Raw genomic sequence first — 23,202 nt, forward strand, 5'->3', positions numbered from 1 at the left:
TATTGCTACTGTTCATCTGTAGCCCTATGTGCCCAAGCTAGGCAGAGGCAGGCTGCAGAGAGCAGCAGCAAGTAATTAATGTCTTGTAGCCTTTTAGAAAGCAGCTGTTGTTGAGTACAGTTCCTCTCTCATACTTCTCCTTAGTATTTTGTAAACCTAGATTGTAATTCTACTTGTTTGGTTCACCCAGATGTAATTTAGAGGGAGAGGGCGTGAGCTATACTGAAAATGTTTTTAACATGGCTTTTTAAGTGCCATTGTCCAAAAAAGAGGGACGCTGTCTACCGTGTTCGTACAGAGGGGCATGCTGAGTGTGTTGAAGCATGTGGGCTATCAGCACACAGTTGCGGCTGCATGCAGGACCTTCCCTAACCTGTCAGAAGTTTGGAAATAAAATTTTGTAGGTTTCTGTAGAAGAAACTTTGTCATCAGCCTTCACATAACTGGCAACCTGTCTGACAAGCTGCTAAGGCTGGTATCAATTACAGTTGAAAATTACCTCCTCTACAATAAGACCCTGTTGTGTAGGAGGGTGTGGACTGAGCTATCTGCCAAACTGTGTTTTCATATCTCCTTCCTTCCTCTTTTCTGCCAGTGTTCTTGAAAATTTCACCATGCTGAAGTATGCTCTGATTCTTAGAATCTCCCTCAGCTCTTCTTTGCATTTTCACAATCTACACCTCTCCTTCCCCATTTTCTGCTATAGTTTGGCTTCACATCCTTGGGAGGAATTCCAGGCAGTGCTTGTGCTTTCAAGGCTAGCTGGATAGAAAGCTCTTTGCTTGCAAAATACAAGCCACAGAAAAAGAAAAAAAAAACCTCCCTGACACAGTTACCTGCCTGTATTCTGCACAAACCACACAGGGCTTGCCATTTTATTCAATCTTTAAGAAATGTTAGGTTGCTAGCAGTTGGTTTTCATCTCAGCCTCAGTCCAAGGCGCAGAAAGAGTAGGGTTTTCATAGAGTGGTGAGGCTCATGAGAAGTAGTAGATTTGGATCCCCAGTGTGAAAGGTCAGGTTGAAATTTTGTGGTGTGGGTTTACCAATCTTTAACTTGCACTGTCTCCTAACTTTAGTGGTGTTTGTCAAGGCAGTAGTAACATACAGACTAATGTGATAGTCATCCTGGAAAGTGCATAGGACAAGTTTAAGGCAACTCATTATGCTGAAAAACGTCTTCCATGAGTGTGGGTGTTTGCCATATTAAAATATATGTTTACAATGTAATGTGCAATAAGGAGAGCTAAGAACAGGGAGGATGAAAGATGCTGTGAATAATGGAGAAAAAAAAACAAAACACAACCACCCAGCAGGACCATGGGCTTCAGAGAAGACTCAGTATTGCTATGAGATTCCCTGTTGAATGGATCTGCAGAAGTGCAAGTATACTGTAATATAAGATGATTCCATATCCTGTTTCTTCCTAGTTGTGATTTCCCATTTTAAACATGGGGCAAAGGAATGCAAGGGATGAATGATAGGTTGCCTAATGTCCCAATGTTGGAGAAAAATTGAACTTACAGTCCCCAGAGTCTGAGGCCCTGCCCCAGTTAGCAGGCAGCACTCCCCACCTGATGCAATTAAGGACTGTGAATCCTTTTTAAAAGCAGGATCAAGTGCAGGATGCTATCTGGCCTGAATATAGATTTGCTTAGCAGATCCATTATTTCTGTTCCTCAGTTTTTCTACCTTGTTTTTCTCTAGAGCAGTTAATTGTAAAACTTTCAGTTCTGCTGTTCTCAGCTGAGAGGGTAGTGAAGCTTGGGCGGCTTATGCTACAAGAGTTCCCTGTAGCAACGGTACCAAAATATTATCACCATCCAACTGTGATCTAGCTAACCAGGAGTTTGCAGTACAGGCTGATTTTCTCCAAATTATACTGAAACTTTGGCTTCTATGGCACCTCAACATGACAAACACAATGAAGTATTAAACACTACCTCAGTCTCACAGTGTACAAACAGAACTGCTTTAAAAACAGATAATTCCCTCTGTTGAGGTATATTTCAAAGTGCAGAAGAAGCACTGTTATCAGCACAGTTATTTTCAGTCGTATTCTTCTGTAACAATTTTTGCTCCCAATCTCTGTGTGTAGAATTGGGAACAGAAAAAAAGGCGGGACATTGCTTCCCAGGGCATAGTGCCATCAAAATTAGACAGTGATAGGGTAAATGGCCATTAGGTAAGGAAAATTAGAGAAGAACACACGTCTTGTGGAGACATTTGTGATTAGACCTGGACAGTGCCATAGCCAAGTCCATAACCAAATCAGCCCTCTGTTACATCTGTTTAAGAGCTATATGTTTCTCCTATGCCTCAGGGCATATGAAGTGATCTCACTGCAGACCATCTTCCTGAGTAACTTAGATTAGCAAAATACTAATTTAGTTTGAAAATTTACTCTTTTGTTGTTTTCCATGATACATCTGAACATGTGCTGTCCTTCAGGAGATATGTATGTGAGCTCTACTGAATATAGTACACTGAGACTGCTATGACCACCAGCCAAGATTATTACTGTTGCTTTCTGCAGTGCTCAGGCTTAAGTATGCTAAAAAGAGAGCTCCTTGCTTGTGTTTGTGTTTTCGGTATGGTAGCAGTTGCAGTGGACACACAGGTCGAGTATTGCAAGTAGATGGACATGGGTAAACATCTTCATGTGTAAATATCCTTGTTTTGAAAATGGTTATGCACATTTAATTGGCCAGCACATGTTCTGCAGTTCATCAGCAAAGGAAATTCTGCTCTGTCTCGCTTACCTTTGAGTTCTGCTAATCTGATTAAAAAAGCAAAGACCTCTGGGGTCCCCACTGCTTCTCTCCTCAAAATCAGCCCATCCCCATTTATTCATTTTGTCCAGCCCGTAACACACCACACACAGAACAAACTCCAAGTACAGATTGAGAGGCACAACAATGACACTTGGCTCCCGTATTGGGAAACTACTTCCTATTAGCTCTTGTTTTCTAATTTGTCTTTCATTTTTGGATTAATAAATACTCTGTTTGTATTTGTTATTCCAAGAATTACTCCAGCATGGCAATGCCCTTTACTGTGATCACAGTAGGTATGAGAATGAGACACAGGAAAAAGAAATGAAAAATGTAGATAACAAGCGATGCTGTCACTATTTGCAATAAGTCAATAGACCTTTAATGACTACATAATATACAAAATAGGTTGTGTAGGTCTTTTTATGAAAGCTGTTCATATTATAAATGAGCCAGAATAGCCATTTTTCCAAACTATATGGAAAAAGTTAAATTAGCTCTGCAGTTGAGATTCAAGCCTGCCAGGAGTAGCTGTATTTCTGACATGCAAATTGCCAAATTTATTTACTAAATCAAACTCTGCCATTGTCAGACAGACACATTTCACAATGGTGGACTCAAGAATTTTGGAAGAAAGAAATGAGGCTGATACACTTCCAGCAATTCCAGATTGCAAGGAATTAGAAATACTCCCTCTGTCTTTATGATTGCTTTAGCCTTGCTTGCACAGTTTTGACAGCATCATCCAACATATGCTTGGAAAAAATTTATTTAGTTTTTTTCCTGTCTTCACTGTGCTTTGCCCTATTGTGTTTTTCCCATGGAATAAATGTTGTTCAGCCATTACTGTATATACCTTGTTATATCTTGTGGATTTTTCTGCGAATTAATTCCTAAAGTGCTTCCCATGCTAGGGCGTGGGAAAGGGTCATATCAGCCCAGTTATGCAGGAATCAGATGAAGAGTCATCTATTCTAGCAGGAAATTAGATTGGGAATGTGGGCTTTCAGATGTTCTTCAAGGAGTGTCAACACATGAGCTGACGAGCAGGTATATGAGAGTTAACTTTCAGTGCCTATTTGAGCTCTCTGCAAAGTTAATGGGAATGGTTTTTGTTTAACTTATTGCAAGCTGGTTAGCCTGGATGCTGATCAGTCTGTATGCACAAGTGACACTATTAAATATTTGATACTCCCTGCCCATTAAATGGATGAGATGAGGCCTTCTCAAAGAGAGTACATTTGGAGTTTTCACTTGCAAATTTTGTGATGATTTGACTGACCACCCTCACTCCCTCCTCCTGGTGTGTTTAGCTTCAAAGATGAAGCTGAAATAAAATGGAAAAGAAGGCTTTGATGTGAGCACTGTCAAAGGTGATGCTGATACTGCATGGGTACTTTTCTTTAAAAAACATTTTAGCAAACATATGGATAAGTGTCCATAACAAACAGACTCTTTATGGAGCACCGTGTATACTGTAAACAGAAAGCAAACAAGGTCAGTTGGATCCAAAATAAGAAATTAACTCAATGTCTGCAATAACTAAGATCAGTCTGGGTCATAGTGCCATCTAGTGAGGTCTCATCCGTCCGCCCCCCAGGTTTGTGAGGCTGGTGCATGTTGGTGTGACTGCTGGCAATGAGGCCCAGTGACAGTGGGTGGGTGCAAGGCTCTGTTGCAGCCTGCTGTAGCACAAATGATACAAACCCATGCTGCTTTACTGGTAACGTGCTGTGTGTAAGTAAAAGGTCTAACCCCAGGACTCTCTGAGGAATTTTGGAGACCAAGGGCACAGCACTGACAGACAGATGTAGTCTAGTTGTCTCAGAAACCCTAACAATGCTTGAGGAGTCTTGGGTGTCAGGCAGTTTGCATCAGTGACCCAAGACAGAAGTCTTTAAACTGAGTCCTATTTTCATGTTTGAGCTATGCTGGAATGTACACCTTGATGTCTATGTTTGAAATGTTAGTGCACACTGCCATTAAGTCCATCCTCTCAGAGTCTCTAGTTGTGTAGATAAAACAGGTTGTTCAGAGCTTCAATATTTGTTGTCTTCTGTTTGACACTGGCTCCCCTAGAAAGGTCACTCTATTGTTAAACTGGCCATTTCCAGGTTATGGGATTTTATGAGTGGTATTTTTATCTCAGGGAAGTTTCTTGTTTCCTTGACATGATCTTCCTTCAGGCCTTTCAGTCTCTCGAAACTGTATTTCTAAATTACTATGGAATGCAGGAAATTGTTCAGTATCTTTGCTTCTATCATATCTACCCTACTGAAAGATCACATACTTTCAGTTAGTTGTTTGACAAGCAGATGAAGCTGAGAGTAGTTAACCTTACTAGGTATTGCCTGTCTGCCTTTTACAGCCAAACCTTAGTGCTAGGAATGCCTTCTTGCAATGTTGTGCACAGGCAAGGTGAAAACCATAGGACTATCCTGCGCCAGCTGGCTCCAGTCGCAGGGCTGGTTACAAGTGCTTCCTACAGGTGATCCAAGACTGGCAGAAGCAGTTCGTGATGGCCAAGTTCTTTTTTATGAAAACATAGACAGCTGCTGAACCACTTGCTACTCTTTAATGAGCAGTTTAGATGTACAAAATAATATGCTGAGGGTTACCAAAGAGTGAGGGAAGGAGGGAGAGCAGCAGAATTGGTAGATGCAATAATAGATGGAAATGCTGGATTGCATACTGTCAATCGTCACGTATGGCCATCCCAGTTCTGCCTTCCTTCCTAGTGTGAAGGCCTGAACCTCACTTATATTTGGCCATAGGAGCGTATCTAAGAGAGCTGGAGGGGCTTGTGGTCCATTACATTCAGGAGAGACTAACCCAAACCCCTGGATCTACATGTCTCGACTTCAGGAGCTGAATTCTGGTCTTGGTTGGTGTGGCACAACCAGCCAGGCAAGAAGGAGCTGGAGACACAAGAGCAACCATGGGATAGCTCTCTTGGAAATCCACAGCTTACTCTGATTAGATCATAGGTCTGTTTTCTGCCTTCTAAGCTTAAGTGCCATAGCTTCTACTGTTGCACTTTTGTGGCTTGAATCCTATGGCTCAGTGTTGCACAGGCATGTGTATGTCTGTATGCAATTCAGTGTGACTCTTACTTAAAAATGAGACCCAGAAGCGCTCCAGTGGGGAAAAAAAGGAAGTCCCAGAAATTCATTTTGAGTCTTGCATTTGTTTTCCAGTGACAGCCTGCAGAAACAGCAGGTGTTTTGCTCTGTTCCAAAACTTAGGTCTTACTGGCATCAGATGACTCTTCAAAAGGCATTTGGAAAGTGGGAACTAGAGGTAACTGTAATTTCATCCCTGGAAATTAGTATTTAGTCTTCTTGGCCGTAGAATTAGGACTCACACCTTAGGAATCACTAGATGAGGACAAAGAGATCCCAGAAAACGTGTATATGAGAGGGAGCCCTTAAAAAGCCAATTTGTTAATAATATTTTGGGTGTCTCGGAATAAGAATATATAATAAATATGTAATAAAACAACTAGGAAGAGATGGACATATCCATTTAATTTTTTTGAAGGGATGCATCAGGATATAAAATCATTACTAGGTAGCTAGCTATCAAAGATAAATGCATATTAACTCCTCATTGGCAGAGGTCAGGCTTTGAAGTGAACCTTGCATTATCAGATAAACTGTGGGGACAGTAGATAACCTTCTCTTTGTTGGCAGAGGCACTGAATGTGCATCCTGAGGTACAATGCATAATGGTAGATTTTTTTCTGCTGTATTTTCATTTTGTTCTTGCCTCATTTTCATTACATTAGCAAGTTTGGAAGGTAAGAACTACTTTTTAAAAAACCCTTCATATTGGGGATGATGCACAAAACCAAGATGCACAAAACCAAGATACTGATTACTGGTCATTACAAGCCACAGAGTTAGAGCAGGAATTCATAAATCCAATGCCCTGCCCTCTAAATTATATTCTACCTCTCTGAAATTCCCTGTATGTTAGTGATTTTCCATCTGCCCTTATGGAATAAATTTCTGCTATGGCAGAATATCCCAGTGAAGTCAAATTCAAGGGTTCTTGCATGTTCTGAAGTATATGCTAAATGGGCTGGGAACTGGCAGACTGAGCAGAGCAGCACTCCCGGATTTCCTGTATGAGAAGGCCAGGCACTACTGTGTGTGGCCACTCGCACAAATTCAAATAAATTTCCCCAACCTTTTTTTCTGTTCAAACCAGTATTCAGATTTAGAGCCTGTCTTCCCTGAAGTCAGCTCTCAAACAGATTTACAGGAGCATGTAAGATCACATCAGGCACAGAATTAAAACTCCTTCTGAGTGCATATATTGGTTTGTTCAGAGTATGTTTTCAGAAGGATTCATTTCTCTTGAATTGCTGGGTTGAATTTAACCTATTACAGTAAAACATGACTGCAAAGCAGCTTGGCTTCAGGTCCCAGCTGTGGGGAAAACTCAACTTGTGTTTAAACAGTAGACTAAACTGTGATGCTTAGAATAGGTTAAGCAGCACCCATAAAAGAAGCAGACTGAATGCTGTATTTACAGTGGCTGTAACTATATCCAGTTAGAAATATTTCTAATCCTGGCATGCGAGTCAAAAGTCCAAATATATTGCCAGTTAATTTCAAGGCATCACATTCGGTTTCTGAGAAAAAGACCTGTCAAGTATCTACTTAGTTGCATGTGGGGAATATATGCAATGAATTACAAAATGAGTATATACAAAGCTAAACATTAACCTTTTTGGTGCTAATAGATAATATGACTTAACAGAGGTTCTCAGTCACAGGGATGAGGTAGATACGCTGCTTTATAATGAACTGTAGGTGTAGTGACTGGCCATGGTTGCTGCGTGCTCTGCAAGGGCATGGCTTATTCTATGTAACTTTTAGGACCTGAGGATCACCTCTTATGTGAGTGGGTTCCCAGAGCCCATTCAGGGGAGTGACTGATGCTGGTCCTAGGTGTGTCGTTCCCAAGGACAGTAGCATTCTACAGTGGGGCTGTGGAAAGTTTCCCAAAGATTGTGGAAAACTGCTGTCTGTCTGTCTTCAGTAAACAATATTTGGGATTGTTTTTTGCCTCAAAATAAGAAATAATTATAATAGCCTCTCTAGCCTTTTGTAGTCAAAGTATTCATTTTTTAATACACTGTTGGTTCCTAAACCCATTCAGCCTTCTAGGAACTGTGAACTGCAGGGGTAGAGGGAGCTGGCAGGAGGAAAATGAGCTCTGCAGACAGGCCATTAAGCCTGAGTTATTACTATTGAAATCTGTTTTAATGTTGTGCTACATCCCTGCAGTGTTGTAGTGTTTGCCTTTTTAGGGTTTGGCAAAGAAAACAGGAAGATGCGAGATTTGCTGAAGGCCTAGATGTAGATGGGGAACACTGAGGACAGAACTGGTCAGCTTAAACCAAATGTAGTCCATCCCTAATAAGGCAGCCAGCCTGGTGAGGATCCTGGGCTTTGAAGACATGGCCAGGGAATCGGCACTCTGCACAGCAGAGTTCTTCCCTGCTTCTCTGCCAGTAATTCAACAAGAAGCTCCTTTAATGAGCTTGAGCCAGTCATTACAATGCCAACTGTTTGGTAACTAAAGGGCTGGGGTGCCGTGTGCCCACCTTCCTGCTTCCCATTTCCTGCATCAGTGCATTCTCCAGGCTGCCCTTTCCCCCTCTCCAGCAGACCTCAGTAGGATACCAGATTCTTTGCAGAATTTCCAGAAAATAATATGAAAATTTTGGGAGGAGTGCTGGGTATGACAATTTAGTTCTTTTTTGGAAAAAAAGCAAAGATATTCTTTTTACGTTATGCAACTCATCTTTACCTCATGGCTGGGGCAGAAGGGAGGGGAGCTCACTCAACAGTACCTCTCTGCTTTTCCAGCCTGATGTGTGAAGATGCATGAATTTGCAGAGCCCTCTGTAGAGTCATCTTGTTTTGGTCTTTGGCTCAGACCACTGTTTCTTCTGAGATGCTGTATTGGTACTGACTGAGCAATAATGATGGGGTAAAGTTGAGAATATTTCTCTGTGACTGTGTTCTGAAGCGTATTAAAATGGGGTTTGTAAGGCAAATAGAGGAGAAGCATTAAATGTTAGCTGTCTTCATCTGTTGCATTTATCTGAATAATTACATTACCCCTCTAGAGAAAGATCCCTCACTTTTTTTCATTACAGTCTTTGATTTATCAGCCTGTCCTAGGTTCCACTTTATCAGGGATTCAGATCTTTCCCTGTCATTAGAGTGGAGCTGAGGACCTAAGTCATTGAATGGGGGAATGGAGGAGAAGTGATGACTATATGAATGATGTGCAACAAGAATTGGCATCTAAAATAGGCTCCAACAAATTTCCTTGTCACCTGCCAGGATGGTGACCCCTGCCACCGCATGAAAACCACAAATGGTATCCTATGTTATGAAAGGTTACCTAGTAAAGCTGTATGAAATAATAAAAGAATCTCAAAGGCAAAACCTTTTCTGTGGTCACTGCTGTGACTAACAGGGTTTCTCTGTACTTATTTAAAAACATGTTGAGGATTTGCTTGTGTGTGGAGGGATGAGAAAGGAGCCCTGCAAGGTGGCAACAGACCAGAACAAATTTCCAGCAAAAGTTTCCAGCAAACCTAAAATGTGAATTCATGGTGCTCTCAGGTGGGCTTTATATAACAACTAAATAATAGGTATACACTTGTGAGTCACTATATTTGTCCTGTCTGCACACACTGGAAAGCCCAAAAGTGTGGTTAAAAAAAGGCTCAAGCAAACAAGTCAAGAAGCAGAGTACAGCAAAGTGAGGCATTCTGCTAAAGATGGAACACAGCTTTCTCCTCATTGCTTCGTGCCCTGGATCCTGCCAGAAATACTCCTCAGAATAACAGGATCATTTTTGTTGCTGGCCTCTGCTCTGTCTGCTTCATTCACCACACATGGTCATGGTGTTGGCTCAGGAGTTTAAATGTGAGACACTGAAGGAGTAGGCAGACACAAGTCTTGCTATAGGGAAGACAGAAGCATTCAGATACTTCCATCATCAGTTCTGGCCTTGTCTAGGTTCTAAGCTGGCAGGGTAGAAGGGAATGATCTGGACAGTTTCTGACTGTGTGACTGACTTCCTTCTGCTTAATTTCTGTTTCTACACCTTTGTAAATATCTGTAGATGCTGCATACTTTCCCCGTTGTAGCCAGCCAGACCCATAAAGCAGTATGAACTGGGGAAGTTTGGAAAAATGGCTTCACTGCTCTGTTTCGTCCTTCCACTGGTGCAACCGTGCTCTTTGGTCTGAGCATAGAGGTTCACTCCAGTTGATGCTGCTGCTCAGAGGATGAATGCAAAGGCCCCTTGTCACCACTCCATTAGCTTCATCAACACAGGATGGCTGGCTAGAGTCAGACCAGAAGTCCTTTTGTTTCTCTTGGAGTGTCTAGTGTGGCTGAGGGGTGTTATGTGCTCGTTAACTTCTGTGCAACTCTAGTTCTCCTTCTATTACAAAACAAAACCAAATAACTAAGCCAAGTCTGCTTGTGACTGGGGGGAAAAAAAAAAAAAAAAAGAAAAACAAACCCAAAAACTCACTTTACAGCTTTTTCCAAAATATCTTTAAGCTGTCTGGGGTGACTCACTGATGTCTGCTACACATCAAGAGAGCTAAAAGTATATTTTAAAATAAAACTAGAGAGATGAATATTAACTCTTCTTCAGCCTCAGCTCCAGATGTATTTATGGCTTAGTGTTCTGGGTTGAGACTGTTCTAAATCAACAGGAGAACCTATGCTTAAGCAACTTCAGGATGATTAAAATAGCCGTCTCCTCTTGTTGGGCTTGCAGAATGAGCTCTGCTCATGCAGAAACTCAACGTAAGCTGTCCTCCAAGCAGTACTTTATTAGCTTTGGAGACGTAAAAAGCTTGCTTGGTTTGTCTTGCTGGTAAACACTTTGCCAGCCATATGTTGGCTTTAAAAGCCAATGTGAAAGAAGTCAGTGTTGTAGTGTTCCAGAAATGTAAATCTCTTAATAGTGACTGCAAAAGCCAGGGAGTTGGGGGTGGGGGAAGAGGGAGAGGGAAATGGGGGCCAGTTCTTTGCTTGAAGGCATGAAAAATGGGTGTGTTTTAAATGAAATGTATTCTGCTTATATTTTAATAATATATTCCAAAAAATCTTTAAAAATATTAACTGTCATCCAGGAATGGAGGGAATCCACATCTTCTGGCCCGTACTCCCTTTGGGAAGGCAATGCACCTGTGGTGCAGCTGCTGGTTTGAAACCTCCTCAGAAGGGGATTTTTCATGCAGCCCCTGGAACATGGGGCTGTTGGAGTTGTCCCACTAGCTTGTTTACTGCAGCAGTCTTGTGTCCAGAGCTGCAATGTGATATTTCATACCCAGCGATAACCACATTATCATAGCAAATAGGGTAAAAGGGGACCAGCATAGCTCAGCACTGTAGATTGTAAGCATTCCTGAATAACCTCTCTTACTAGAGAACTGTGAACTGCTGCAAACCATTTGCTTACAGAGGTACTGCTGGGAATGGGAATGACTTCTTCACTGACAGGCAATGCATGAAGAGTTTTTCCACATTAGCTGCATAAATCTGTCCAGATGATGGTAAGTCAGATGGATTTTTCATTTCACCTTTAATTTCATCCCTTAATTTCAGCCCTTAGTGATGCATCTTCACAATCCCTGATGACTTGCAGCCAGCTAAGTAAATATAACCTCAAACTGCTAAAACTCTGAAATGTTTGTAGGTGTCTCTGAGAACGGAATAATTTGCAAACAATATAAGCAGCATGTGCCAACAACACATACAAAAAGTACACAATGCACATACTTGCAGGAAGAAGTAAAGTCTGCAAGTAGTCCTAAGTCTTAGTTTCCTTGTACATAGATACATTGTGGTTTCATGTTGCTAATGGTTTTACAGCACCATCAACAATATCTGCTCATTTTCCCACATGGCAAGGTGATGTACCAATTCTCTTTCTGTAGTTAACAGCCAGGGTTGATTCTAGACATTAGCAAAATAGCTGCCTGGAATAGCAGCCTGGTGGCAGCAGAAATGCCTGTGCCACAACCCTAGACAGCCAGTCTGGTTGTGGCTATGGTTGGTGTTCAGGCAGAAGGAGACAGGATGGATATGGCAAAGTTTGGAGTCAGGTTGATCAGCAGCCCAGCAACTGAAGTTGCTGTTTTCTGTTTTTTTTCTTTCCTTCCTGTCTTCATGGCTGGAGTGGCTCCGTCCCAGTCTTTTATTGTAGCAATGGCAAAATGCAGGGTTGTCTATGCAGATGAGAAGCTGTAATGAGAAGTCAGGCTTGTTAACCTCTGTTTCCTTAGAGAAAGACTGTAATGAGAAGCTTTACCTTCATGCAGAAATACTGATAGCAATGGTGTAAAGCTTAAGCCCTGAATCTGGGAGCAAGATTCATGATTACATGCCATGCTTATGGGTACCTAAATGCTCTGGCTATTTAGATTAGCCTTTTGATCTACTACAGCTGTTACATTTACCCATCAAAAGAAAATTATCCTATGTTCAGCTAGCATGTCTTGGTTAACCTGTACTTCAAAGTTTTGACCCTTATGTACCTGAAAGATGTTGAGCCTGCCATGTTCCCATGGACTTGCATGAAGTGGCGTTAAGTGAGACAAAGGAGAACTGGGTGTCCTGAATTAAAAGCCCTTTTTTTAAACTACACTACACACCACACAAGTTTAATAATTTCTTGGGCTTGGATACTCAGTCATGTTTACAAGAGTAAAATCTCATTATGCTCTAAATGCAGGCCTGGCAGTCTCTACCTACTTTATAAATACCGTGCTTAGGATAGAGACAGTACAGCAATGAAGTCTCACATTCTTAGGCTTCAGTAATTTCTAGGACATGATGGAACATTCAAAGTGATCTTCTACTGAAACAATAATAATTTAATGAAAGGATCACTATGATGAGATCCCTGCATCATTTTTCCAGCTCTTTCCTACTTTACAAAACTGTGATAACATGCAGTAGGGATAGATGGTGATTAGTCATCTGTTTTTAGCCTATTTTACATTGCTTGTATGTTTGAACCATGGGAAGTGGTTCATATGAAATATGGAATGATGTTGATAGCGATATGTAAATCAGTGAAGACATCAGAATGTAGTTATGCAGCTGCTGCTTAACTATCTTTAAGTGACTAGTGATGGAGCAAGGAGGGACCACAAAATGCAGCAGGTCTTACCAAGCTTGCTCATTTACTGACTGGAACATCTATTCTGGTCCCTGCTATTAAAGCACACTTTTAACAAAAGGGCATCATAGTAATTAAAGGTTTTACTGCAGTTCTGTGTCACCTTAGGTTCTTTTAGACACACAGATCTTGGAACATACAGAAATGCATATTAACGTGGTACAGTGTCACAGTGAATTCGGGATGGTTGCATTATGTGAGCATGGATGAGTTACTAAGCACTTCCTGAGGGAGTGCCAATGAATCATTTTTCATGGTGTACCATAAATTCCTGGCCACACAGGCATTACAGAAATCAGCCTGGGTAAATTCTAGAGTCTAGCAGGTAGAGAAGTAGTAATGTAGACCTGTAGATATTTTTAAATAGTTGCCTTAGTTATATTGAGTCTAATTGTACAAGGCTCTGGGTGGAAGAAATAATAGGCATTGCAGATTTAAAATTCTATAAAAGGTCTTCAGATAGTTTTCTTGAATGTGAATTGTATCACGCTGCATGCTAACTTCCTGATGCTCCCCATCTACAAAATGCCATGCATTTAAATGATTACAAATATATTTGACTGTTCACCTTTAGTGTGAAGCAAGTCAAAATCCCAGAAAACTCAGCTACATCTCTGTTCTTCAAAATTCAGGGCTATCTGTGTCAGCAGTTCATAGAAGCTCTTTGATTATGGCACTGAATAGACGTTGGCACATTCACCTTTTGCTATAATGAGTAAATCAGTTTGGTGTTTGGAGCTTAGCAAGACTGCTTTGAGAGATCTAGTACTGCTCATAGGGTGTCCTGGTGGCTTCTTTTTTCAGAACAAACTGAGTATCTCCCTCTCACTGTATTTTACCATCTCAGTTTCAAGTTCCAGCTTGAGCAGAAAAATTTGAGAAGGCCTTGTTCAGTCCTTGATTTGGCAAGAGGTTAAGCAAAGGGAGCAAGGAAAGGAAATCTGAATCAATGGTCTCCTTTTTCACAATTCAGATTGCTACTCAACATTGTGAATAACTGAGCCTGAAGAATAACATAATGACAAATAATATAATCCTAGTGACATGGTAAGAAAATTCCTATTTCCCTGGTAATGAGCTGATCTCCAAACAGGATAATATGCTGCCATTTGTGAGCTAACACAAGTGTCATTCAACTCAGTTATCAGTGAAGTGTATATACTGTCTTCGTGTACAATGGCAAGTTTTTCCAGGGATACTTTGCTTTGGAGTCAAAACACTTGAGAATCAAAATGCTCTGAGACATTGGCACCTTTTGTGTTAATATTTACAGTTTTTTGTGGTCAGTAAAGTAGAACCAAGATCTAATATGTGTGCAGTACAGTACAAAATTCTTTGTACAAAACTAGAAGCAAGTACGTGCAGCAGAGAGACAGATGGGATGCCTTTGTAGCTTACAGCAAACAAAGAAGCAAAAATAGCTTGTAGAGTATTTTGGCTATCAACAGTCTTGTTTAAAGTAGAGGGAAAAGTGATGTCGTTTGTGTACAGTTACAGTTCACAGATACATATGATACTTTTACTGTAGTAATATTTCACATGGAAGTAACAGATGTTAGAGGTGAAAAAAGTCATATTAGTTCACCCAGTTCATCCTGAGACTTTCCCATCATACCATTTTTAAGCGTTTGGAATGGGACTTCAGAAATTAATTTAAATACTTCTTTTACAGTATTTTCTTTACACAGTCTTTTCACAGGCACATAGATTTCATGTTCTGATTCCTGAGTTTTATCTGAAATAGTGTCATTCTGTACCATCTCATTCTCTTCCCAGTCCTCCCAGATTATCATCAGAGTAATTCTTCTTTTAATTTTTGTGACTGGATTATTGTCTGTTTTCCTTAGACTTGTTAGCAAGCTAATCATAGCAGTGAAATTGAAAACCTGCGTGTCATTTAAACACGCAATGTTTGTGGCTTAGAAATGTCTATGGTTTTGCCCCATGTGACATAAGAAATAGTGCTAGTGAGTTTTAGGTTCTGGAATTACTCAAGTGCTTTTGAACAGTTTCCCCTTCCTTGATCAAATGGATAGGCGGATAGGCTGGTCCCAGCTATCACATTTTCCAGGCAAGTAGGTAGTACTAGGTTTTCTTTCAACAGGATGCTTGGGAGTTCTTCTCTGTGCTCTGTCACAGTATGTAAACGGAATTGCCTATTATTATTTTTTTTAAATATACCTGTATTTCCCTTGTTTGTCAAAAATTAGTGAGTAAGCCTTGTTCAGTTGTGATGAAGAGAAATTAGTTATTTGGCTATAAAATGTTCTATTTTGATTAAGATAGGATGAAATAAAGCCTGCTGATCTTAAAAGTAGCTTAAGCACAAGTACAGAATCATTATTATATTTTCAAGACTGCATTTGGAAATAATATAAAATTTACATAACTGATTACAGTAAAAGCTAAATGCCAGTGACATGAAATAATACTGCTGGATGTCACCCTGATGTACTCGTGTTATTGAACAGACTCTGGAGGACAGTGTAACAATTTATGAAGCTGGTGTTGAAAGCTGCCAGACGTATGAGAACTTTCAGGCATTTGTTTAAAGCATGAATTAAAAATAGCCCTTCATCTGTACAAATAACACCTTAAGAAAACAATGTGGAGGATTTAAAAGCCATTCAGTTTATTTGTATCACTTATTTTTCACACCTCCCTTGGTTTGTTCAAAAAACCCACCACACAGAATAGTCACATTGACCTTTATTTATACCATGCATTGTGACCAAGCTGTGATAATGCAGACAAGGCAAAGTTTGGATCAGAGTTAAAGCATTGCCTTTGTTCAATAAGATGCTTCTGGAATCCTTGGAAAAGTGATGTGAAATTAGCATAGGCTCTCAGAAATCAAAGCACTAGAAGATCATATGAGTATCTGTCATTTTTGTTGAAAATAGGAATTCTGGTAAAAAGACTACAGCTCTTTGCTTGTCTGTTGCACTACTCTCTTCCTTCTACCACTGCTCTTTTCCCCAGCTACAGCTTTCAGAATACAGTGACTAGAGCCATGTCCTCAGGATTTCAACCCACTCATCTGGGAGATCAGGCTGCAGCAGATTTCCCGCTTTCTGCATTCCCACTTAGCACGCTTAACACTGTGTTGCAAACGACAATATTATTTTGGAGAGCTTTTAATACTAAGGTACTGTTTGGTTCCTGCAGCGGAATATCCAGTGTAGAGGACTGCATCACCTCAAAGTACCCTTTCCAAAATGTCTACTTCTAGGAACTGGATTTTGCAGGCATGCTCAGCAACAGGAAAATCAAATCTGTTACAACAGACTTCACAGAATACCAAGTTGTTGTCAAGGCCTAGAAAATGCTCCATCTCTTAGGGCAAACATAAACTGTGGAAAAGGACATGTTTTTTTCTTACAGTAGCATATCAACAAATTGCCTTTGGCCCACCCTGACTTAAAGGCTTAAAGGAGAGTGAAACAACCTGTTGATTTCATTTGAAAGAAACACACAAAGGCAGCTTCTCAGCTGGTCTGAACTCCAGTTAATAGAACAACTCCAGTGTATATGACCTGGGGAATCTGACCCATAGTTCTGATTGTGTGAAGGAACATCCTTCTAGAGAAACATATATACACGCACACACACACAGAGGGAAATATACAAGGAAGGAGAAAACCATATATATATATATATTTGTGTGTGCATGTTTGTACACAATCCAGCCCACATGGATCCTATCCATAGCATGCAATTTCTCTGGCCAGTTGCCTTCTTTTTCTGTGTGTTTTAGGGAACACAGCTGCTCTGTAGACCTCAGATACATACTTGAATTAGACTTTAAAAAGAAAAAAAAGTAATCGTCTGTTCTGGTGGAATCTGTATCAGCCTGATACAATTGTACTGCTATAGTCAACGTTATTCCTCACAAGAAGCAACTCATTTAGAAATGAGGGATCCCTCCTTAGCACTGGAGAGAACCGTTAATCCTATGGAAGTAGAAGTTCAGGTAGTTTCTTACAGTGACGGTGTAAGCAGGGGAGAATGAAGAACACATCTGTCCTTGGGCACTACCTGGTACCTTTGCACAATGCTTTGTGTCACACCGCCCCCTCAAGGTATGTATACAGAAGTGTCGTGGACATGCTTTGAAGGGAGTCATGCCTATTTACACGCTTTAATCTTACATTCTAAATACTGTCACAGATGCTTGCTCTGGGCATTTGCCTAGTTTTAAATTTTTGTCCTTCATCTTGGCCATCTTGCCTTTTAGAGAAGAATCTTGAACCTTGTAAAGGGAGTTGCTTGTGGTGTTATGATCAAACACTGAAAAAGTGCATGACCTTTATTTTCAGGGGATGTGCAGGAAATGGAAATAGATTTGTTAATGAGACAACATGCTGCCGGAAATGTGCTTGTGGTATTTAATGTGCTGTGGTGTACTTTCATACACAGATGCGTGCAGCTAAGCTTCTGTCTGCTGCAGAGATGGCATATAACTCACAGAGCTGCTAGGCCAGCCTCTAGTAAAGGTTTTATTAAGCTGAGACCCTGTATTAGAATTTACCTATATTCTGATGCTTTCTGTTGATATTTTCCATGCCAGTTGTCTGCCTCAGAGTTGCATCCGCACTGAGTAAAGAATTATTTTCCTTGTGGTGGGTTTCTGTGTAGTCTCCATTGCTATCGCCATCATATCTGAATGTTTCACTTTTACACCTTTGAGAAATAAGAGGTGAAAGCCCAATCTATCAAGTTTTTACTAGGTCTGGATTGGCATGTAGTGTATTCAGAGTGTTTACTGCTTTATGTGTTCAGAGCAAAAGGCTTGCTAATATCCTTTTCAGTTGAGTGTTCAGGGTATCTGCCAATCTTATTCCACACATTCTGAGTTTACCACTTAGAAAAGAAGAAACGTGGCACAGGAGACAATATTCTTTCTATCTTTATGTATTTAATCTAGAAATTGAGGATGGATGTTTAGCCATAGAGAGAAGAAGACTCCAGCATGTGTGCTCTGAACAGAGCTGGCCTCTTTTCCTCAGCTGTAGTTGAGAAGGAGGTTAGACTTCTAACTTAAGCAAACAGGTCTACTTAGTAAAAAAATTGGTTTAAATAACTTGCCAGGTGGCATGCAAGAATTATCTGGCAAAGACTGAATTAGATTCTAGTTCTTCAGGTTAGCATTCATTCCACTCCTCCAGAACCATCCCTTCTTCATTCCACGCTCTCCAATTCCTACAGCAAATGAGGAAGTCATCTAAGGCAACAATCTGCTTCACTTGATCCACTGAGTGATGTTCACCTAGTGATTTTGAAGGAAGCCAAAATCACATGGAAAATTTTGCTATTGCATCATTAGACCATACCATAATACATACACAAGGGAGGCAAGTTAATGTTTTCCAATATTTAAGATGACAGATTTTATTTCTGAGAAATACAGCAGAACTGAAGAACCCTCCAGGCAAACTTCCCCACTGTAAATTGTTAGTATATATGCAAGACACCAATTCAGGGCCAAATTCTAAGCTCAGATGCTCTCAGGTGGAGCCTATAGCATAGATGGATGACTACATATATCCCACAAGAGGATGTTGTGTGGAATATCTCTGTTGTAGTAGAGACGATGATGTGCTGTATTAAATAGAAATTTCTAATTTATAGTGCTAATTCACAGGCTCCTGTTTGGCACTGATTGCACCCATTATGAGCATGCCTGCAGGATTTATCTCAGCTATCATCTAAATTACTCTGATCTGAGGAAGGATGGGAGCAAGAGATGGGACTCCAGTTCCAAATCAAGTGATTTGTACTCAAGAAATCTTATTGAAAAGGCAAACTGAAAAGGAAAATTATACCCAGAGCTTCTACTCCAGTTTTTCTCTGCATTCAACATGTATGCCTCCCTGCAAGCCACTTAAAACTACCCTTGTAGTAGTGCTTTTGAGATCCAACTGCTCGTAGAGTTGCATTATTGTTCAATTATTTTTCAGTAGGCAGAGGCTGCATTACAAATAAACTTATTGCTGTTCTAAATTGTCCTTATGCATCCTCACATATGTGATAACTACATATAATGCAGTTAATGATAATGCATCGTGAGTCCCTAACAGATTGAATCATCCTTACTTAAGTATTTATCTTGGCAACCAGAGATGATAAAAAATTTAAAGGCTACTACATTTGCTGTGGAAATGGCAACTGAAAGGAAGAAACATGCAAATATTTGGGCAAAATTACACTGTTTAAAGAGTTTCACTGAATGGCTGTCAACCCACAAATGAAAAGGGGAGTAAAACTCCATAATTATCTTGCAAAGGAACAAGGTGCCACAGTATGGATGCTTTTGGCTCCTAAACATGAAACATCAGGGATGGAAGACGAAGGCCCTGTCTTGGTAAGATGACATCCTTTTATTTAGTAGTTTTTCATAGCTAAATGCTCCCCGGAGAAATTATAACCGGTGTCTGTCATTCTAGGAAGTGCTGTGCTTAGCAGAGTTACGCAGTCCCTCCCAACCTCCTTGCAATTCCAAGCACTTTTGTTCTTTAATTATGGGGATCTTAACAACTCCACAGCAGGGGAGAAAGGACATTTTTCTTTGTCCGTAATATTGCAAGTTGAATAGTCGCATCTTAAAATAAAGGCGATGATCGTCAAAGGCCTCTTAAATTAAACCAAAGTAATGGGGTTTTTTTCTTTGAGAAGTCTGCAAGTTTGCTGCCTTTTGGACTAAAAAGAGGAACTCCAAGAGAAAGCAGTACATAGGCCTTGTATCTCTAAACATTTTTGAGGATGTCTTTCTTCCATAGTCTGCTATGTTCATTACAGTTTTGCTGCAATGGACGATGCCTTTTCATCTTTGTCTTATCTTAAAAGATACTACTAGCTCTCCACACACCCCCTCACCTGAAATAGTAACACTCATTCCTATGTGCTACCCCATTCAGACTGTTATTCTGTTAAGTCCATGAGGGACTTGGGGAAACTGGATGGCCGTCTCCTATTGGCTCTTACCTCATACTTGGATCTATTAGTATCTTGCCAGAAGATACTCTTCCAACATGGCTATGCTTATAAAAACTGTTCTAATATAAGGTACCGTAGCTCTACTGATTGCCTTTAGTAGAGATGTAATAGTTCGTATTGGCAGGGGTTCAACTCCAGTGACTGTGCAAGTCCATACTGTTCTTCTGAGACAGGCCCTGGTTTTGTTTACTTAGGAAAGGGATTGGTTCTCTTTTCCAGCTATATGATATCAACTGTAAAGTCATGAATGGGAGTGCTAAAATGAAAGTAGATAATTAAAAGTATTTAAACATGTTTATTTTACCATATTTAATCCTTGTTAACCAGTTCTTTACTTCTGAAAGACTAAATATACTGCTAATGTAATCCACACAGTGAGATAAGAACTGACTGTTTTGGTTAAACTCTGGTTGCAAAATACTACTGAGAGAACGCCAAGTGACACTGCTACGGAGGGGAAAACGAGAAGGGCAGATGCAATTGAGGTTTCTTTCTCATTGTTTGTGTGTAAGGATGGGTGGAGCATGACGAGAATTAAACATATGCATTGGTTAGAAAAGACAGAAAGCAACTGCTGCTTTAATTTAATGTATATCTTCATTGTACATTGTGGCAGAAGGTGGAGGACAGAGGGTGGAGAAGAAACAAAAGGACGCCTTGGCTAATATGTAAACATGCTAACACAACCACCTTTTTGCTCCTTAAACTTGTACAAGTAATTCTTAGATGTATATCAAAGTTGTGTTGCATTAAACAATTTTTAAAATTCTATCCCCCCAATTCATTTTTGCTCTATTTATACAATATTTGTTAGAAAACTATACAAATACATGCTTTCTGTAGAACCTGTAAATATATGTTGGCAATGTTACTTACCCGCTTGATCAAATGTGACAGTTTCGAAGGACTGGGGATACGCGAGGAAGCTCCATGGTTTTGTGTCAAGATAACATTTGCAGCCATTTAATTCACAGTGTGGTATCTGTGAACTAATTCTGCTTCTAACTACACAGCTAGAAATACAAACTAACTCCCCTGAGTGTAGTCAAAGCAGTTTCTGATGCTGTGGAAAACTGGATCTTTCATGGTCTGAATTTTTCCCTCTTGCGTGAACAGGCTGAAAAAGAACAGTGGGGTCAAGAACAGTGTTTTTCCAAGGAGATTTGTGACCACCAAGACATCCTTGATATGAATATTTAAAGTATCTCACCTGAAGATCCATACAGAACTGTCAGTTTCTAAAATAATCTTTATGAAATAGTGCTGTGCCATGTAAAATACATTGTGATAGATGCTTTTGTGTCTACATGCAGGTCACACAACAGGCAAAACCAGTGGCAAAATTTTGTTTCTCACATTAGTTATGGTAAGAGAAAAGGTCTAAAACTCTTATGTGCAGGAGGAGCCACAGTTCCTTAGATTAAAAAAATCCCCACTTTTTCAGGTATTACAGTGGTGGACTTTATTTGCTACATTTGAAAAGGAACTGAGTATTTTCCGTAGAACATCTGTACTGATCCAGCGTAAGCATGCAAATTGCTGAGCCATAAAATTGTTACTCTGTGTTGTCTGGAAAAGCTGTAATAGAACATCTGTACTTTTATTACCACTTAACTTAAAGGTTACAGTCATAGAGTGGGAAATTCAGTAACAAGCTAAATTTGAGACCAGGTAACTCTTTAAAAAACGTGTGAGGTGAAGATATTTGCAAATAATCAGCAGAGACAGAAGATTACTACAACTTCCTGTTGTCTCTAGGGAGCAGTCAAACCACTCAGCTTTTCAAGACAGAGCTCAGGAAGTAGGCATACGCCATAGGCTGTGCATCTTAAGGAACAGCATCCATTGCTTGAATACAGCATCTGTCTCACCACATACAAGTTTCATGTGGTCTCCCTTCACATGCACAAAGGTGTAGTGTTTTTGTGAGCGGAGCGCACGTGAACTCTTGCGGCCGTAGGTGCTGCCCGCGGTGGGGGGGACATGCCTCTTCCAGGCAGATCCGGCAGTGCCCCCCCCCCCGGCTGCTCCAGCCTGCGCTTGGATCTGTGATTCATGCCTCAAGTAACTACGGGAGAGTTTGATCCCGCTACTGCGCTTCGGTGCGGAAACCTGCGGCAGAGAGCTGTGAAACATTTCGGAGGAGGAGGAGATGGGAGGGACAGAGCTCCGCGACACCGCTGGCCTTCGCCAGGACGAGATACAGCACAACAGCCTGCCCGCCGCAGGCCTCCGCCGGGCAGCCGTTTCCTGCCTGCACGACCCCTCAGCGACCTCAGTGGCTGCAGGCGGGCCTTGCAAGAGCAGGGCCTCTCTCTCTTAGAGAGGTGCTGCCGCGGGGAACCGAGCGCCCGCCGGGAGGGAGCCCCGCGCGGCACCGCAGCCCGCGCCCGGGAGAGGAGAGGCGCGGCGCGGCACGCGGGCCACTCCGCCACGCGCGAGGCTGACCGGCGGCCGCCCGCAAGGCGCGGTGCGGTGCGGCTCCCCCTCGCCCGGACGGGAGGCGGCGGCGGTAGCGCGGAAAGCGCGGCGGGCGGAGCGGCGAACGGGAGGCCGGCTCATCGGAAAGCCCGGCGGGAGGCGGGGTGAGGAAGCCGTTGGGCGCGGACGGGAGGGCGGCTGCCCGCAAAGCCCGGCAGGCGGATCGCGAGGTTGGCCCTAAGATGGCTGTTGTGCGCGGGGCGCCGTTGCTGTAGCGCCACGAGGAGCCGCCCGCCGCGCCCCGCCGCCTTGCCCGCCATGGAGTGCCCGCACCTCGGCTCCAGCGTCTGCATCGCACCCGACTCGGCCAAGTTCCCGCAGGGCTCGCCCTCCTCCTGGTGCTGCAGCGGTGAGTGCGCCCGGCGCGGCCTAGGCTGCGCCGGCCCTCCCGGCCTGAGGTGGCCCGGCCGCCCCGCACCCTCGCGCGGCGGGCGGGCGCCTCTCGCTGCCGGCCGCTCCTTTGTTCCCCGCGGCTGGCGCGGGCCCCGCGGGGCGTCGCAGCCCCTCGGCGGGAGGGCGCCCCGCGGCCGGGGGAGGGCCTGGGGGCATAGGGGAGGGAGGGAGGCTGCCCCGGCCCCCCACGCCGCCGGGGGCCGCCCCGCGGGACCCCTCTGCGGGGGGTTTGGGGGGGCGGGGGATGCCGCGGCGCTGCTCCTTCCACCCCTTCTGCTGCGGAGCGGCCGCCACACGTCTTGGGGGGGGGGGGGTGTAGCCCC

General features: G+C 42.2%; 1 protein-coding gene across 3 annotated transcripts in view; it reads left to right on the forward strand.

Annotated features, from left to right (window-relative positions):
* The window catches only part of USP3 (ubiquitin specific peptidase 3), a 93,116-nt gene that overhangs the window by 24,446 nt on the left and 45,468 nt on the right, over positions 1-23,202 (forward strand). The window contains exon 1 of one of the 3 annotated variants that reach the window (XM_072869757.1): positions 21,864-22,835. The exons of 1 other annotated variant lie outside the window; for it this stretch is intronic. In XM_072869757.1, the coding sequence (XP_072725858.1) occupies positions 22,745-22,835 (91 nt within the window). In that variant the 5' untranslated portion in view covers positions 21,864-22,744. Of the gene's footprint in view, positions 1-21,863; positions 22,836-23,202 lie in introns of those variants that run through there. One more of the 3 variants, XM_072869758.1, reaches the window with a different exon arrangement.

The sequence above is a fragment of the Ciconia boyciana genome, chromosome 8, assembly GCF_034638445.1.
Source record: "Ciconia boyciana chromosome 8, ASM3463844v1, whole genome shotgun sequence".
In the NCBI taxonomy this organism is placed as follows: Eukaryota; Metazoa; Chordata; class Aves; order Ciconiiformes; family Ciconiidae; genus Ciconia; species Ciconia boyciana.